At 52.0% G+C, this 19291-nt stretch overlaps 1 protein-coding gene across 1 annotated transcript in view; it reads right to left on the bottom strand.

Moving 5' to 3' along the window:
* C6H6orf132 (chromosome 6 C6orf132 homolog) overlaps positions 1-19285 on the bottom strand; it is a 30123-nt gene extending 10838 nt beyond the window's left edge. The window contains exons 1-2 of the mRNA XM_071613815.1: positions 19141-19285; positions 7707-7813 (exon numbers count right to left, since the gene is read on the bottom strand). Coding sequence (XP_071469916.1) covers positions 7707-7813; positions 19141-19285 — 252 coding nt within the window. The remainder of the gene's footprint in view (positions 1-7706; positions 7814-19140) is intronic.
* Positions 19286-19291: the final 6 nt, after the last annotated feature.

Here is a 19291-nt window from a genome sequence, read left to right as displayed (position 1 = left end):
GAATGCTTGGGGTTACCTCTCAATGACAGGGTGTTGGGACAGGTGGGTAGTCTCTGGGTAGTCATCTAACTCCAGAGAAGCCAAAGGGGAAGGTAGAGGAGAGCTGGGAGGAAGCCCTTGAAGGTTTTCCAGCAGCTGCGGGCCTGGCAGGAGGACTGAGCTGGGGGTCACTGTTGGCCTCACACATGGGACTCTGCTGCTGTCAGCTGAAGAGCTGGTCACACCCCACCCTCAGTACACTGGTCCTGGGAAAATGAGAGAGACCCGGATGCCCCTGGTGCTGTCGCTGGGGTTGGAATGCACCTTGAATGTACGGCCCTTGGTGGCAGCCCACATCGAGACAGCCTGAACCCACCTGTGGCCACTGCAGCAGAGAACACGCAAATGAGCAGCTGAGTGCACCCCTGGCGGGCCGGCCAGCAGGCGCCTCCCTTCCTGGGCCCGCCTGGGCAGCCAGCCATGCCACGGCCACTCCCTGCTGCTACTCAACCTTGCCCCATGCCTGGGGCAGAGTCCAGTGCTGGCCCTGCAGGTTGGGAACGCCACGAAACTGGGCCTCAGCACTTCCTCGTCCCCACACCCAGACAACACCCAGCGGCTAAGACCATTGGCCACCTCACTGACTTCGCAGGGGTGCGCAAGCCAGTGACCCAGCTCAGTGGAAGACGCAGCCCAGGATATTAAAATGCTTCTGGAAGGAAACAGGCAGAAGGAGGCACCTGCAAAGAACAGCACCATTCCAGGAATATTTGCATTTATTTTTTTCCTTGTACTTGTCTCTATTTCTTGTTATTTTTTTTCCTTTTTGTGGTACAGGGGATTAAATCCAAGGTCATTTTACCACATCCCTAACCCTTTTTTAAATTTTGAGACAGGATCTTACTAAATTGTGATCGTCTTGTCTCAGCCTCCAGAGTAATTGGGATTATAGGTGTGTACCACTGCGCCCAGCTCTTTCTCAGTTCTTAACAATGAACTTATATTTCACTCATAATTTTTTTAAGTGCCCTAAGCTGGGCCTGGTGGTACAGGCTGGTAATCCTAGCTCTCAGGAGGCTGAGGCAGGAGAATCACAAGTTTGAGGCCAACCTGGACAACTTATTGACACTGTCTGAAAAACAAACAAACAACAACAACAAAAAAAAATACCCACCCTACACATACACACACACCAAAAATAAATAAATAAATAAATAAATAAATACCCCACCCAGTACAATTATAATTTTTTTAAAAAAAATATTGTGGCTGAGTGGAAAAAACATCAATTTTGAAATCAGGCAGACCAGATTTGCAATCTTAACTCCGTTGACTAAAAGCAATCTAAGACAGTATCTGACATAGTCAGCGCTTACTAAGTGTGCCCCCCTCTTGCCTTAGGTCCAATTTTCTCTTCTGTAAAATCGGGATGTTACCATCTGCCTTGGGTTTGCTGTGACAACAGAGGTGACTGCACCCCCAGAGGTCCTGCAGAGCAGCACCAAAGAAAGGTTATTTCCCTGGGTTCTCATCCCAGAGCTCTGATGGGAGCAGGGTTTTGAAGCAGCCTGAGCTCTCAGATTCTCTGCCCAGGGCACAACCCCTGGGGCATGTCTGTCTGGTTGGATTGATAAGGGTATTTCCCAATGGTCAGCAACGAGTCATTAGGAATCCTCTAGTGCCCTCTTGATTACTAACATTTTAGGATTGAAGAGCGGGGGAGGAAGGGAGGGAAGGAGGAAAGAAAGGAAACACTAGGAGGAGGAGTCGAGTCTCCCCTTTGCAGTTTGAGGGGTGTGGCCTGCTGCTCCCCTTCTGGTGGCCTCCTGGTGCTCCCCCATGCACACATCCTCATGCCTGAGATTCCTCGGAGCCCAGCCACGCCCCAAGGGTGGGTCTCCAGGGGCCTGGCCAGTGGGCAATGCATGGCTGACCTTGGTCCTTGGGTACTTGCCAGCTCTGAGTCCTAGCGGTTCATCCGTCACGGGATGCAAACCTCCTCACCAGACACCTTCTGCAGCCGAGCCCCTAAGGATGGCGGTGCAGCTCTGTGTGGGGGGTGAGGAGATGGCCCTGGGCCAGAGTTAGAGCCAGGCACAGTTGGCAGCACTGCTGTAGTCTGGGGGGATGGGGCCCCTCTAGGGCACCCAGAGTGAGAGCAACAGGAGACCCCTCCAGGCTCCCACATACTTGGCTGGAGAAACCCAGCCGGTTGCTGCTGGCTTTGGGGGCAGTGTGGGGGTGCTGGCCAGCGGGCAGGCTGGAGGATCTAGAAGGGCCAACCTTACATTTTATAACACAGCTGTGTGTTCCCCACAGAGCAGCTTCTCTGAATTTGAGCGACAGTGAGCATTTTTTTTGCAAAAGAGCTTCCCAGCCTTTCCTCCCATGCTCTGTCAGGACCTCAGATCTCTCCTGGGGCCAGAGCAGAATTACTACCGTAAAGCCGTCTTCCCCTGGACCCACCTTTGGAGGTCCTGGCGGAGGCCCTCACCATAAGTGAAGGGGCCCTGTGGGTGGAAAAAGGGGCACAGTGCTCCTACAGCCCTCGCCCCCACCCTTCCACCCAACATCGCCCCCAGGAGTGAGTCAGAAGCTTAGGGAGCTCAGCTCCTACCCCCCAAAAGAGCCCGGGCCTTGAGTTTAGAGATGAGCTCCTGCAGCTGGGGAGAGGGTGGGAGGGAGGGATGAAGTCGACTCCAGCTGTTTCCTTGAGCTCCCAGGCCACAGAGGAATAGAGGGAGGCGCCCAGAACAGGCAGGGCTGCCGGAGCCCAGGGATACCTCCCCTGGCAGAGCTGGGCCTGTCTGACTCAGAGGGTGGGGTGATCCAGGGAGTTCTCACCACCCCAGGCACCCCTGGGGACCTGTCTAGCCAGTTTACCCAAACCTGCCACATGGGCATTTAGTTTTAAATTCCTCACATGCATCATGATGGAGACGGTTGCATTCTGGAGGGAGAGACAAGCACAGCCTTCCTGTGAGCTGCTGTTCATGGCTCAGCTCTCAGGTAGGGGCCTGGTTTCCCTTAGAAGTAGAGCAAAAGGATTACTCCTTCCTCAGCCCAGGTCTACAGTGGACAGGACTGGCCTAGGAGGAAGGCCCAGCTCATATCTCAGTTCTCTTTGAGCTGCAGCCTGGGCAGACTGTCCCCCTCCCCAGGCCTCAGTGTTCTCATTTTGGTAATCTCTGTAGTTTGGTGGTTCTTTTTTTTTTTTTTTTTTTTTTTGTACCAGGGATTGAACCCAGAGACACTTTGCTACTGAGCTACACACCCAGTCTTTTTTATTTTTTATTTTGAGACAGGGGTCTCACTAAGTTGCTGAGGCTGGCAATCCTCCTACCTCAGCCTCCTGGGTTGCTGGCGTGAAGTTTGGTGGTTCTAATTCAGCTTCTCAGACTTCCCCAAACAGGAAGGTGGGGTGGCCCTGGTGGCTAGAATGCCACCTCTTCAAGGAAGAAGCAGAACTCAAGAAGTCATCCATGTGAGAGGAGACAGGTCTCTAGGGAGCTAACCATGCCTCCTCCCCTTCCACCAGGGAGCCATTTTAACACAGTCACAGCTGAGGAGGCCTTTGGGGACCATTCAGTGTAACCCCAACTGATGAATGAGGAGCTACAGGCCCAGAAAGAAGAAGGACTTGGCCCTCAGCAACCCAAGGATCGATCCCAGGTCCTATTCCTGTCACTGAGGGATCCAAGGTCCTTCTTATCATTGGCTTTTCTAGGTGCCACCTCTCTTGGTCCTCACCACCTCTAGCTCAAACAGAGCGAGGAAGCTCCAGGGCAGAGGTACCTGTCACAGCTCCCCCCACCTCGTCTTGCCCTCTCCTCCTGAACCCTGTCCCCTGGCAGGCTCATGGAAGGTACTGATGGCAAGGGATCATTCAGGCAAGAGCTCCAAGACCTTGCTGGGCTGTCACCTGACTTTTTGGATGCTGCCTCCCACCTCCCCTGCCCCAGGGTAGCCTCCGTGGGAGGTGCCCTCTGAATGTAGGAGGGAAGGAGAGAGGCATGGAGCCCAGCCAGCTAGGCCAGTGTCAGGCAGGGCTCAGGCCCTGGCCCAGCTCCCCACCCAACCTGACTCGGGCTGGGGGACAGGGTGTGTGTGCGCACACGTGTGTATGTGTGTGAGCCCAAGCCACATGCAGTGCTGTCCTCCCATGTCTCCCCATTCTCCTGACCTCGTGCCCCTGTGGGAAGAAAGCTGGGGACTGGGCCTGTGAATGGAACCTGAGGGCCACATAGGAGAAGAGGATCAAGATGCTGATTCCCTTCCACCCAGTATTAGACGGCTAATGATGGTGAACGACTGGGGTCTTGGAACCTGAATCAGGACCACAGAACTGTAGCTGCCAAAGAGGGCATGGACCAAGGGTTTCTAATCTGAAGGCACATGGAGGGTGGGCTTCTGAGTCCTCTGGTGAAATGGTAAGCAAAACTGTGTGCAGGCAGTCTGTAGCTCCATCGGGGCCTCAAAGGGTCTATGATCTAAAAGAGGCAAGAGACCTGGCCCCAGCTGTGGGGTGGGGATTCAGAGAGGCAGACAAGGGAGGTGGTAATGGTTCTAGGCTGGTCCTCTAGGAGGGGAAGACAAGGCTTCTAGGCAGTGGGGGAGGAGGACGGAGGGTGGCCTGAATAGCACTTGGCCCTGGAAGCTGGCTGCAGGGGTTTGAGTCCTGGTTCTGCCACTTAAGCAAGTCACTTTTCTCAGTTCTTCAATTTCTCCATCGGTAAAATGGGGGTTCACGACAGCAGCTTCTTAAAGGGACCTCATTAACCCTTTAGCTGAAGGATCTTGGAGTGATCCAGAAGTGGGAAGGACAGGACAGGAGAAACCAGCCGAGGGGAAATGCGGTTTTCCCTGTAGAGTACTTTAAAATTCAATAGTCAATGAATGTGGCTCCATTCACATGCATGATACTTGGAGCGTTGCCTGGCACACTAAGTGCTCCTGCGGAGATCACAGGGCTGAGCCACTGGATGGGACAAGTGGCCCCCCCTGCCATTCCTCGTTTAGCCAGCACTGAAGGAAGGTAGCGCACGTCCCTTTTCTGGGTTCAGTTTTTGTCTCTGTAAAGGGAGACTCATATGGCCCCACTGAGGCTTCAGCTGGGCTTCAGGGTGTCTTCCTTCTCTCACTCTCACAAGGGACGGTGCATTTGTTGGGGAGATGCCTCCTCTCTGGGCTGCTCCCAGGAAGTATTTCCGGAGAAGGCCCAGAACTCCCAGCTTCAGATGGCCATGCCCCAGCCAGTGGCCCCCCAAGTCTCCGCAGGGCCTGCCTGGGGCCTGCCCAGACCAGATCCCAAGCAGGCTGGGACGGAAAGGCAGGTGGGGCCCAAGGTGGTGGGCGGGGAAAATGCTGGACCTTAGCCAATCAGAACACACTCAAAGGGGACCTCATTAACCTTTTAGTTGAAGAATCTTGGAGTGATCCAGAAGGGGGAAGGACAGGACAGGAGAAGCCAGCCTAGGGGAAGTGCGGTTTTCCCTGTAGAGTACTTTAAAATTCAATAGTCAGCACAGGTACAGAGGGGGCAGCTCTGGGACCACACCATTGGGATCCTGAATAGGTGTGTTGAGGGTAGGTCAGGGGAGAGATAAGCTCACCTCCAGAAATAGGATCTGTCAAAATTGTTCATCTGTGTTTATGGTTACAGTGACCCCTACAGCAGTTTTATGCATCTCTGGAAATGAAGGTGGGGACTAACTTGATACCTTTCTTTTTCTTATTTATTTATTTATTTATTTTTTGGTACCAGGGATTGAACACAGGGGTGCTTAACCACTGAGCCACATCCCCAGCGCCCCCCTCCCCGCCGGCTTTTTTAAATTTAGAGACAGGGTCTCACTAAATTGCTTAGAGCTTTGATAAGTTGCTGAGGCTGGCTTTGAACTTGTGATCCTCCTGCCTCGGCCTTCAGAGCTGCTAGGATTACAGGTGTGTGCCACCATGCCTGGCCCTCACTTTATACCTTCTTGTTGGTGGTGGTTTTCTTTCTTTATTTGTCTATAATAGCCATGAATTGCCTTTTAAAAAAATATTTTTTAGTTGCCAATGGATTTTTCACTTTATTTATTTATTCATATGTGGTGCTGAGGATTGAATCCAGGGCCTCACATATGCTAGGCAAGTGCTCTACCACTGAACCACAACCACAGTCCATAAACTGCTTTTATAAGCAGAAAATATATGATTGGAAGCTGTATACACAGAAATCTGTGTGCTAGACCCTCCACAAGGAGGCCTTGGGGATGCAGCAAGGTGTCAGACTTGGTCTATCTCACTAGAACCTTGGGGTCTGTCTGGTGGAGTTGGACAAACCAGAAAAAAATTGGTGATGCAGAGAGGGAGGTGGTGGGGCCAGGCAGTGTCGGGCAGGGCGTGCAGATACTAGGACCAAGGTGTGGCATGTTCTGTCTAACAGGCCCCGAAAGCTCAGACTACAGTAAGGTGCCTTGTCAGACTAGGTGGTACAAACCCTCAAGGAGTTGTCACATGTCACCATGGTTGTCACCATGACTCAGGCAACAGTGTTGTCCCAACCAAGACCCAGACCTGAGAGATATGAGCGAACCCACATTTGGTAGGCTGCTGCTTAGACTCCAAGTCTGCCTGTCCAACATAGCAGCCACTGACTACAAGTGGCCATTGAGGGCTTGAAGTGTCACTCTTCAGAAGCGGGATATGCTGCATGTCGTGGTACTCTAGATTTTGAACACTTCATATGAACAAAAGAAAGTAAACTATCTCTTTAGTATTTTTTACATTGATTAAATATTGAAATGACACTCTTTCATATATTCTGGGTTAAGTAAAATATATTATTAAAATCAGTTTGACTTTTTTTTTTTTTTGTGGTGCTCATGACTAAGCCCAGGGCCCTCCCTGCACATGCTAGGTGAGCGCTTTATCACTGAGCCACACCCCAGCCCTTACCCATTTCTTTCTGCTTTCAATGGAGCTACTAGAAAATTTCAAATTACATATGATTCTTGCATCACATTTCTATTGACAGTACACTTGTCTAGAATGTTTCAGAAAATATAGGAATTTTTATTGTGGAAAACAGAACCAGTCATAAAATAATTTCTCTGGGTCTTTTTACCTCACCAAAGAACAAAAGCCCAATCATGGGCTTTGAAAGAGAAGTTTCTCATAGTTTCAGACCCACAGACAAATCTGTCTCAAATGCCCTTCTCCCAAGGTCACTGCTGTTTGTCCTATGAGACAGTTTGGGTGTCACCTCTTTCATTAAGCCCTCCTTGACTACCCTGTGGCTGTACTGGCTGCCCTGTGTCTGGTCCTGGTTTGAACAGTTGGTGTCGTTCATCCCCTGCAGTGGGCACAGGCTCCTGAGCAATGCCAGTGCAGACGTGGCTGTATCCCAGCACCTAATGCAGGCCTGGCATGAAGCAGAGAGCCACCACCGATTGTGGGAAATGAGCCCCGCTTAACTTGAGGTACCCACTGTTAGGCCACCTCTGTGCGCAAATTCCCCATGACCTACAGGAGCTGACACCCCAATCCCAGGCCTTTCTACCGTGAGCACTAACCATGCCTCCTCCCGGCAGCCACCTAGATTGGCATCAGGAAGGAAAAGAATGACAGAGGGTAAGGCTGATGTCCCCTCAGGCCGCACAGGGGAGGCAGGTTCCTCTGTGGCAAGCAAGGCGTCCCTACCCAGAGCAGACCCTCAGACCCGGGAGCAGAGCTGTACTCACCAGTGGGAGGAAGGTCAGCAGGGGCCGGACTCTTGGCCGAGCTTTCAGTGTGGCTGTTCCCGACTCGCTCACGGTGTTGAACCGATTGTCTCCATAATAGATCCCATCTGGAGGAGAGTGGGGACAGACCGTGAGCTGGAGATAGAGGGGACGCCGAGCCAAGTGCAACCCACCCTGCAGGTCCCAGTGAGGAAGCTAGGCCTGCGGTGGCCCCCATTAGCCTCAGCTAAGCCCCTCTACTACAATAAGGTCCTGGGAATATTCCGTGTGCTCGTGGGGCCACTGAGGTAGCCTTGTGGGAAGGACTCAGGGGTCATTGCCCGGGGTCTCCTCCAGCATTCCCAGGGCTTTCAGTCCCTCAAAGGTCATCTTTCTCCTTACCTTCCACACCACCCCCCCCAACACTGTCATGGGTCCCCAGTCTTCACTGCCACAGAAAAGTGTCCCTCCTGGGGCCAGGAGAGCTTGACCAAGGTGACAACCAAAGCTTATCTCTGAGAGAGGGAGGGAAACAAGGCAGTTTTTCTCTCAAGTGTTTGCATTTCTTTTTTTTTTTTTAAAGTATATTCTTTTTTTTTTTTTTTTTTTAAAGAGAGACAGAGAGAGAGAATTTTAATATTTATTTTTTAGTTTTCGGCGGACACAACATCTTTGTTTGTATGTGGTGCTGAGGATTGAACCCGGGCCGCACGCATGCCAGGCGAGCGCGCTACCGCTTGAGCCACATCCCCAGCCCAAGTGTTTGCATTTCTAATCTGGAACTAGCAGAGCGCACGAGACCACCTGCTGTCCCCTTTGGCCAATACTCCATCTTCTGGACTCCTCAAACCCAAGAGTTCCCTAGCCCCAAGCCACCAAAGGCGTGTGCATAGCTTTCTTTGATGCACTCTTGAGGGCTGAGCAGAAACAGTGGGGCTGTAGTAGTGACCTAGGAAAACCTCAGCTCTGCCACTGACTGGCCATGTTGCTCAGCTCCTCTGGGCCTCCCATGTTGCCAGCTGTGCAAAAGATGTGATGCTAGTGCCAGCCTCTTCGGACTGTTGTTTGTGAGGAGTAAGTGTGAAGTGTTCAACAGACCTGGTCCCTTCCCCTGCAGCAAGATGTCACTGAGGACCCTCCCCTTCCTCCAGTTCCTGGGCCCTGTGTGCAGCTGGGGAGGGAGTGAGGAGACATGCCCTCTTTCTCAACCAAGCTCCCTTGTGACCCTGTCACTCACTGATAAGAACTTTGGATCCCCTCCCAGATGCACACTGTCACCTCCTCAAGGCAGGGATCACTGAGGGCTTCTTTCTTTTTTCTTTTAGAGAGAGAGAGAGAGAGAGAGAATTTTTTTTTAATATTTATTTTTTAGTTATCGGCGGACACAACATCTTTATTTTTTGTATGTGGTGCTGAGGATCGAACCCGGGCCGCACGCATGCCAGGCGAGCGCGCGACCGCTTGAGCCACATCCCCAGCCCCAATGAGGGCCTCTTTCTATGTGGGTCACAAGCAAGGAGGCCTTTCATCCACTTAACAGGGTCTGAGGGACTTTCTCCTCCTCTGTACTCAAGAGAGGAAAGAAAGTTCAAATCCCCGTTAACCAGAATCCGGATACTTGGAACTCCAAACTAACTGAGATTTCTTTTTTCCTTTATGAATGACTTGAGGAGGAAATTGCAAGAGAGCCAAATAACGTATTCAAAAGAGCCCGGGCTTGTCAGAGAGGTGCTGGGATCAGAATGTGTCCATCCCAAATTCCTACACCTGTAGTCACTGTCCTCCATGAGCAGCTAGGCTTCAGGTGTGACAGGGAGGCGCCTAGCACTGTGACAACTGGTGGGCAGGGCCCTCAGTGTGCTGCCCTACCAAGGTAGAAAAGTGGCGGGTACATCCAAGACTGTCCACCTCTCAAAAGAGTACCAAACAACCGGTTCTGTGTGCATCTCCTGTTCCTGGAAGCCCCAGTTCCCAGTGCTGCCCTGCCCCAGGCACTGGGCAAACATGATTCCCCAGTCAGGGCTGCCAGGCTCCATGCCTGAGGCTGCAGAGCAGGACTAGAAGGGCACCAGGAAGGAGCCTTAGGGTGCAGCCTTGGCCCAATCAGAACAAGAGAGGGGAGATAAAATGCACATCTCCAGCGGCCACCACCAAAGCCTGCCTGACCCTGTAGCTTCCAAGTCTGTGAGCTCGTGCCTGGATCTCCTAGGACAGGCTCCTGATGCCTGGTCTCAATGACATACTCTTCACGGGACTGGGAAGGGAACATGGGACAGCCTCTCTCCTGGGCAGACACACTCTCTCACTCGTGTGGGAGTCTAGGAAGCGCCTTTCTGCAGTTATTCTCATACTAATGGCCTCTATTAGCATGCGCCTAGGAGTTTCAGAAATTTTTTATCTGAGCAAACCCCCGCCCCGCCCCAGCAAAGTGAAAACTCTGATAGAAAAAATACAAGGTAAGATTTACTGAGCACTTTTACATGTCAGGCACTGTTCTAAGAATCCTACATATTATTAATTCATGGTTTAATTCTCAAAAACATCCCCATGCAAGTCATGTATGACTAAAAAAAAAAAATCCCCATGCAAATTGCTTTAAAGATAAGGAAACTGAGGCAAAGCCTCACCGAAAGTGTTAAAGCCAGGGCTTCCCTGAAGGATCTGACCTCTGAACCACCACAACCCACAAAGGAAGGACTCAACCCCATCATTTATAGGACTTGGATGGGAAGATGGGGATGCAAAGGGAGGGGTGTTTTTTTTTTTGGGGGGGGGGGGTAGGGTCAGGAAATCTTGGCTTTGGCCAATGAGCAGCTTTCACAAAGCCACCCCCGGGTCAGGACAGAGTCAGCTCTGAACATGGCCATCTGACCCCGGGCTGGCCCAGGCGGGTGTTCTAGCTACGTCACAGATTCCATGACTCAGCCCCGACTGGAGCACTGTGGCTTTGCTTGGCCCGTGGTTGTTCTGAGCAGGGGATTCCTTCCGTACAATACAATTGTTCTCTGTAAATCATACAGAAGGGGCGTGGCTGTGGCTGAGGCAGGGCTGGTGGAATCGTCCCCCCCCCCCCGCCCCGGAAAATCCATTTGGCACCTCTGGAAAGTCAATTTGCTTTCCCAGTCCTCAGCGTTGTGTCACGTGTAAGTGTGTAAACGCAAGGATGGAAGCAGAGCCCAGTAATATAACCAGAGGATTCCACCAGCCACTGGCTATCAATGGCTGCAAAGATGCAAGGGGATGGCCAAGGAGTGGCAGCAGTCTCTAGAAGCTGGAAAAGGCAAGAAAATAGACCCTCCCTAGAGCCTCCATAAAGAAGCCAAGTCTTCCCAACCTCTTAATTTTAGCCCTATGTCAGACTTCTGGCCTATATGATTGTAAAATAATAAACAACAATAAGCTTGCATTGCTTTAAGAGAAAGAAAGAAAGAGAAAGAAAAAGAAAGAGAGGAAGGAAGGAAGGAAGGAAGGAAGAGATAAGGAGGTGTAACCAGGATCTGATGGGCCTCTCTGGGCCCTTCCTATCTGGCTCAGTTTCTGCCAGGTCAAGGAATGCCATTCGGTGAGACGTGTGTGGCCGTCACCATAAGCTAGGTCCTCCAAGTATTCAAGATCAGCTGAAGCTTTCCCAGCTTCAAGGTCAAGGACCAAAGCTGAACAGAAAGACAGGAGTCCAACCTTGGGGACTTTCCCACGGAAGTAAGTGAACTCCACTGGATTGGTGGCAAGGATGGGGAACAGCCCTTTCGGAGGAGCAGTCCCTTCCGCTGCTGAGAAGTTAAGGTGGACTTGGAAGGTCCTGATGCCTGAGGGGTGAGGGAAAGGAGGAGGTGAAGGGGAGGCTGGAGAGGAGGCTCATACAGAAGGTCCTACCCCAGCAACTCAACACCCTGAACCCAGCAACCTCTGCATCTGCCCTTTCCCTACGTTCCTTTCCCACTGAGTTCTTGGTGATTCCAGAAGTTTCCCATTTGCCAGGCCTGGGTCAGACCACGAAGATCCAGAGGGATTCAAAAGAAAAAGAGAAAGAGCTGCTTTTAGACTCAAAAGCTTCCAAAGAAAGGGAGGCCCTTCCGGAGAGTCCTGGGCAACAACAGCAGCCAGAAAGGCTTGTGAGCAAAGCCTGAGTCCCTGGTGGACCCCAGCCCATTGAGGCAGGAGGCTTCGGCTCAGTGTCTGACAGATCCACCTACCAGTAATGTGGTGATAGAGCAGGAGTAGGTTCAGATCTGCCTCCATTACCTAAACCCGAGCACTAACACAGTCCTTCCCCACAGATTAAGCCCTCTTCATGACAGGATTGTGTGCAGGACTCCCTTAGTTTTTCTCCCTAAAAGTTTCTCCCTCACATATTGACAGGGAGTGAAGGAGAGACACTGCCTTCCTTTTACCCTTGCTCAGGATTGGAGTTGCCATAGATACCATCTAATATCCAAAAACCCATTTCAGAATTATTTTTTGGTGCCTGAAGACACGTAGCTCCCCTCTTGACCTCCTGTCTCAGAACCTGACCTTGCCCTTGGCTTAAGGAAGTCATCCGGCTGTGCCTGAGGCTCTGTCCCAGGTCAGAATCACCCAGGCAGAGGCCAGCTCCTCATCTGGGAGGGGAGGCAGGGCATCATGGGGTCAAGACGGCAGGTTTAGAGCCCAGGTGAAGTTGGGCTTCAGTCTCTGCTCCATCACTTAACTATGGGGCCCTGGAGGATCACTCGTGAACAATGGTCCCTACTGGGTGGGCTGGTGCATGCCTAAATGAGAAAAACTATGGAATGTGTTAGCACAATGCCTGATGGGTAATTTTTGCTCAACATGTGGGAAGGCTGCTTATCACCTTATCATTGCCATCAGCATTGCTCATTCACTCTCTCTCTGCGCCCCTCCTCTTCCCCCACCAAGAGTTTGGGCTTTTGAGTTTGAAGCAGATCATGACACATGCAAATTAGGGAGAACACCTGTACCCATGGCTGAGTGCCATCAGGAGGCAGGTGATCCTTTGCTCTCATCAGGGATCATTCTGGGTCCTAATCCCAGTTTAGCGCTGGTTCCAACCACCCTCTTGGCAGATGGGGAGACTGAGACCCAGAGTGGGAGGAGTGGGACCAAAGTCACACAGCTGTGGTGGTGCCTGGGTTTACAGGGTCTCCGACCTGCAGTTTGAGCTGTCCTTCCTCCACACAGGGCTCCCTGCTTCTCCCCATAGCAGTCTGCTCTCTGCCTGAGTGGGGTGCATGTGTGTTTAAATTGGGGGGTGCTCTGGGAACACTGAGGGCTGGGACAAGCTGCTGACTGACTCTCAGCTCCTTTTTCTCCCTTCTTCCCAAGAAGAGGAGCCTAATGGAGTCTTCTGCATTTCTTTTTTCAGAGTTAAGTGTTGAAAGCCTGGTAAAAATGGTCTTTCTTCCCCAGCCCCAAAGCTGCTCACAGAGCTCATGGAGATTGAGGTTAGAAGGTTCTGGGACAATTATCTAGTTCTCCAAATCCTAGATCTGTCCAAACTAGAGAGAAAAATTAGTTTAATTAGATCCTTAAACGTTTGACATCTACCATTGTTACATGTATTACAAGACAGACTCTTCGTCAGGCGTGATGGCACACGCCTGTGATTCCAGCCACCAGGGAGACTGAGGCAGGAGGATTGCAAGTCTGGGGCGAGCCTGGGCAACTTATGGAGACTGTGTCTCAAAGTCAAATTAAAAGGTTTGGGAATGGATCTTGGTGATAGAGTGCCCTGGGTTCAATTCCCAGTAACTAACACACACACACACACACACACACACACACACTCACTCACACATACAAACTTTCCTTCACTGCTTTCTTTTTGTAGCACTGGGATGGAACCCAGGGCCTCACACATGCCAGGCAAGTGCTCTACCACTGAGCTACCTCCCCAGCCCTAGCTCTGTTCTAAGCCCTCACACCCCCATGGGGGAGGTACCCTTATTATTCCCAATTTTCACTGAAGAAACTGAGGCTCAAAGAGCTTATGTCCCCTGCCCCACAGTCTCATGACTGGTGAACAAAGGGGTTGGGACTTGAGCCTGGGCAACCTGAATCTAGAATCCAGTTCTCTCTGGTCATATCCAGCAGAGCCAGGGGGAAATGCAGGGATACAGAGTCTCTTCTCTCAATGTCCATTTCTTTTCAGGGTGAATTTTGAAAGTTGGTGAGGCCTAGAGGGAAGCAAATGGATATAGGGACTGACATCTTTTGGTGTCTGTGCTCACATCCCAGCTCCTCTATGTAATTCCTACCAACTGTGGGTACTCCTCAGACTTAGTTTCTCTGCCTGTAAAGTGGGGGAAATTAGTCCTACTCTGTAGGATGCCTCCCAGAATCAGGGGAGGGAAAGAAACTAGCAGGGGTGGGAGGAGGGCTGGAGTGATGGTCTGGAGCCCCAAATTGCCAGGAGCCCCTAAATGACCTCAAGAACGCTGGCCACAAGTCTAATCGGATTCTAGGGTCTTAAGAGGGGTGGGGCAGTAACTTGGAGAGTTTGCTGCCTTGACCCAGAGTAACCCAGCACCCCAGAACAGACCTCCCCCTACTCTACCTTACTGTAGAGGCACAGTGGAGTACTGGTGAAGGACAAGGTGGGGCATCCTGTCCTCCACCACTAGGGGAGCCACTGCCTTCTGGAAGCAGGAGCGGGTGGCCCCATGTGAATGTAACCCTCAAATGAGTTAATGAGGCCCTTCCTTGCTAATTAGCAGGTCCACATGACAGAAACCTGAAAAGGCCAGTTTGTCCCAGCAAGCCCCAGCAGGCCTGACCAGGGCACCAGAGCGAGGCCTTTGTCCAAGGACAGAGGGGACACTAAAGGTTAGGCTAGGGGGGAGGGGCCCTGGGGTGAAGAGCCACAGAACAGAGGAGGAGGGAACTGAAGGGGAGGAGCCCTGGGGCAGGCAGCTCAAAGGACCCCCCAGTGTGGGGGCTGAAGGGGGAACGGCACAGCAAACAGGGCCCTCTACTTCCTGGCTAGGATTTGCTGCTTAGTACAACAGCAGGATGACTTTACCTGGAACTTGCTAGAAACTCTCCCCACCTTGTCCTACAAAATCAGAATCTGATCTTAGCAAATACCAGGACGTTGTTTTCTCTTTGATGTCTGAGCTGCCCGCAGAGCAAGGACTTTGAGCCACTGAACCAACCTGAGCCTTCGGTGTGTGTTCCTCAGTTGAGAGGGCAGGTGGCTCTTAGCACAGAGCCTGGTTCAGGGAATGGTCACCAGTAAGAATGATATTGTTATTATTAATTTATTGGCCAGGAGGGAAAGGGCACCGTGTAGCTGGTCTGCAGGGTCAAGGGAGGGCCTGCTTTTTGGACGTGAGCTATGGCAGTGAGAGGTGCTTATGTAAAGGGGCATTGGTGAAGGCGTGTGTGTGTGTGTGTGTGTGGTGTGTACACTGAACCACCCGGCAAACCACAGCACACCTCCAGGGGACAAGAGTAAACAAACGTCTCCTTTACACCCCTGTAAGGCACAGGTCAGCCTTCTGAAGCTGGTGCTAGCTCAGCCCTAGCAGGAAATCGGGGCTCAGCTCTGGGGGTTCATGGTTTCCCAGCCTTTAGCCTGGCCTGAGCTACAAAATCAGGGGACCTCAGGAATAGGAATGCCAGAACCAGTGGCCACTCTAGGGAACACTGAGTTTTCCTGATAAGGAGCTGGCCATATCCCATACACATTTATTTTCAACCTACTGTACACACTGCAGGGAGTCAAAGGAGGAGAACAGCCTAGTTCCATGTGGGAAGGAAAGCCTGGGAGTCTCAAATCAGTCTACACAGGAGAGTCACCTGGGAGCTGGTTAAAGACCTAGAGCCTGGGCCCAGTGACTCTGACATGTGTGACTGAGGTGAGACCCCAGGAATCTGCATTTCAAATAAGAGTCCTAGTGGTTGTGGCAAGGTGCTTTCCATTGGATAAAAGAGGACAACGAACAGAGTACCCCATGGCTGGGGTGCCAAGCAGCGACCAGAGATAAAGATCCTCAATGAATCCAAGAGCCCAGGTAGCAGAGCAGAGCCACCAGGTGGCTTTGTCTCTGCAGCAGCTCAGTCCCTTATCAGGGATTTTCAAAGATCCACATCTCTGCTTTCTCATGCACTTAAAGGACAATTGTGTGTCCTTTCAAGGCCCCCGGTTTGGGCTGGGGGAGGGCAGAAGGCTTAATTACAATTGCAATTGCTTTCAGCAAGAAGTCCTTCTAATTACTGGAACACATGTTAGGGAAGTTCTTTAAAGGAAAATGTAGCTGTCACCACCTTCACATGACTGTTTGCATTTTACCCGTGGCACCCAGCCTACCCTTGTGCAAACAGATTGTTACACAGCTGTAGCCACACACCAAGCAGTTACTCCTTAATTCCCCTATACACGTCTATGGTGATGTCCCCTCTTCGTTCTCCACCTATTTTCCAAGAGCTGGACACCAGGGACATCTCATACCAGGGACATCTCATTCCAGGCCTGGGAGGATTCAGGATCCCTATGGAACTCAAACCGCCGCCCTTCTGAAACCCGAAGATGGCCTCCTCATGCCGACTTTTTCTGGCATACAGCCATGTCAGGAAGAGGGGCTGAAGCAGACAGGGGCAGGCAGGGCTCAAAGCTGGGAATGACCTGATAATAGGAATCGCCTTTTAGAGCAGGACTGGCAAATCTGTAAAGGGCAGGCAGTAACTATTCAGGCTTTGTGGGCCATATAATCTCTTGCAGGGACTCGACTTGGACACTGGGGCAATTTTCTTTTTAGTGCTCTTTGAAGCTGTCACATACACGGCCTCACACGGCCTCGGGCAGCCCTCCTCTAGGTGACCTGGACACCATCCCCATTGAAGAGAAGAAAAACTGAGGTTCAGAGTGTGGCTAGCCCCACATTATTGACAAAGGCAGAAGCCTAAGGCAGGATTGGCATTTCCATCCCATCCCAGAATCCCTAACTCCAGTCCCTCCCCTCCCTAACTCCAAGTACGAGGAGGAAGGCTTCTGCTGTTCCAGCTGGCACTCCAGGGAACAGCCCACAACACGGGGAGCCGGCCTGCTGAGCCTTCCCTGTTTCCCACCCCACCATGTGCAGGCTCGCCTGGCTGAGTCAGCTGGAGACTCAGCCTTGCCCTGGGGACAGGGAGGAACAGTCCCCTGGGCTCCAGCCCTGCCCAGACGGGTGAAGGCAGCAGCTGGCGGGAGGTGCACCACGTCCCTCTTCTCTCACTGGAGTCTCCCACCAGTGGACAACTCAGCCCAGGGAAAAATGGAGAGGAAGTACCCCAGAGGCCCCTCTGAGGTCTCCCAGTGGGGGATAAGTGTGTGTGGGGGGCTATTCTTGAGGCAGAAGCCCCTCAGGTCAAGTTCACCCTTCTTCCATAGAGGGAGGTCAGCAAGCTGGCTAAGAGTATGGCCTCTGCCTAGGTTCCAAGGTTGGCTCTGCCTTACAAGGAAGCCTCTGGGGTAAGGGCAGCGTTCTCAAACTGCATTGTGGTGGTAGTTACAGGACTCTACTAAAAATCACTGAATTGAGTCAGGCTTGGTGGCGCATGCCTGTAACCCCAGTAGCGCGGAAGGCTGAGGCAGGAGGATCAAAGGAGCCCAAAGCCAGTCTCATTAACTTAGTGAGGCCCTAACCAACTTACAAGACCCTACCTCAAAATATAAAAAGGGCTAGAGAAGTGGCTCAGTGGTTTCAATCCCTTATACCAGGGGGGAAAAATCATTGAATTGTACTTAGGAAGATCCTAGCTCCACCATTTAAAGATATGTGATCTTGGGTATGTTATGTAACCTCCCTGAGCCTGTCTTTAATCTGTCAAACAGGAATGCTAATAATAGTACCTGACTCTAGAGGAAAAGTCAACCAATCAATGACACAAAAATTTTACTGTTTTTGTTTGTTTGTTTGTTGTGGAACTGGAGATTTAACCCAGGGGCTATGCCCCCAGCCCTTCTTCATTTTCTTTGTGAGGCAGGTTCTCACTAAGTTGCTGAGACTGGCCTCAAATATGAAATCCTCCTGCCTCAGCCTCCCAAGTTACTGGAATAGCATGGTGTGCCTCACCATGCCACCATGCAACAGAATGGTATCAGGATGGGACCTTGTACCTAAGAATGGATCGATAAATGTTTGCTATGGAATGTCTTCATTCAGGCCAGGAGAGCTGTTTAGGCCTCATAGAGTGACATAGGCCAGCACACAGTCTCTGTAAGTTCTTAAGCCATGGCTCCAACTCATGGGGGCCTTCCTCATGCCAGGAATGTCCTTCCTTCTCACTCAAATGCTAGATTCAGTCAGAAGCTACCTCTTTTTTTCTGTGCCGCATACACTTAAGAATTCCTTACAGAGCCACATGGTTAGCTCTGTTCACCCACTGATCTGAGATCCTCGGGCCAGGGATCCCCAGCTCCTGTCCACCCTGCCTTGTATCTTGACCCTGGGTGTTGAACTGAATCCATAGCAGGGGCCCAGGCTGGTGAGACCCTCTAAGGGACCCACACAGTGGTCATAAAGGTCAGTGAAGATAGCGTGGTTATGGTGAAGCTAAGGAGATGATGGGTGACCCTGTTTTGTCCCCTTCCCTGGACCCAGATCCACAAATCATACATAAGAAACAAATTCTTGTCCCTCTCCTCTGACTTCCCTCCAGTTGTAGAGGGTACAAACTTCATAACAAGGTGACCCACAGCCAGACGGGAGGCTGCGCTGATATGGCCTACAAAGCCACACCACCCTGATTCAGGGACCAGCCACAACTGGGGTCAGGCCTCCACTGCCCCATCTCTGGCTCCTCAGACTGAGCCCACAGACAACCTAGGCCTCAGGTTGACCTGGCAAGAGCCAATAAATAACTTGGTGTCACAAATAGGCTGGTAACCTGTGAGTAGTGGCCAATGTTGATTTTTCCCAGGCTTCACCTACACAAAGCCAAACATGTGGTCACCCAGAGGGCAGCCCCTCTCTCTGCCTGGTGGACACTCTGGGCCAGGAGAGGCAGTACAGGAGCTGGAGAGGATGGAGGAAGTGGAAAGGAGGAGCCCTAGATAGGAGGAACATTCTGACTCGGAGGGAATGCGGATTTGGGGGTGGGGGATGGGGGAGACCCCACAAACCTCAGGAAATGCAAACACGAGCTCCGCCAAGGAAAGGAAAAACACAAAACAAACAAAAAAACACCTCGAAGGAGGGCCTGGGGCCAAAGTGGCGCTGCGAAGTTGTCCCCTCTCTGCGGCCGGGTCCCTTCCTTCCCCGCTCCTCTCTCCCGCGGGGCTCTTTCCCTGATTCCCGGTGCGCACCTCCTCTTCCCAGCAGCTCCCCCTCGGCCAGCCGCAGGTTCCAACGTGTCCCTTCCCCTGCGCCCGGCCGGCTCCCGCCTTCGCAGCGCTCGGAGGAGCGGGAACCGGCGGGAGGCAGCGCTGCGGGCCACTCGCCTGCATCCCGCTCTGTCCCCAGGAATCACTTACCAAAATCCCTGGTCCCCTCCTCCGGGGCTTCTTGGGTGAAAATCCACGGGGGGTTGGTGGCGTAGAGGGAGGTGGCGGCGGGGTTGGCGTGCTTCTTCCCGAAGAGCTTGCTGAAGGTGCCCTGCACCGTCTGGTTCTTTTTCATGCTGCC

The sequence above is a fragment of the Marmota flaviventris genome, chromosome 6 (assembly GCF_047511675.1).
Source record: "Marmota flaviventris isolate mMarFla1 chromosome 6, mMarFla1.hap1, whole genome shotgun sequence".
Classification (NCBI taxonomy): domain Eukaryota; kingdom Metazoa; phylum Chordata; class Mammalia; order Rodentia; family Sciuridae; genus Marmota; species Marmota flaviventris.
Note: the sequence above shows the minus strand (reverse complement) of the source record. Positions and strands in the feature narration are given on the sequence as shown.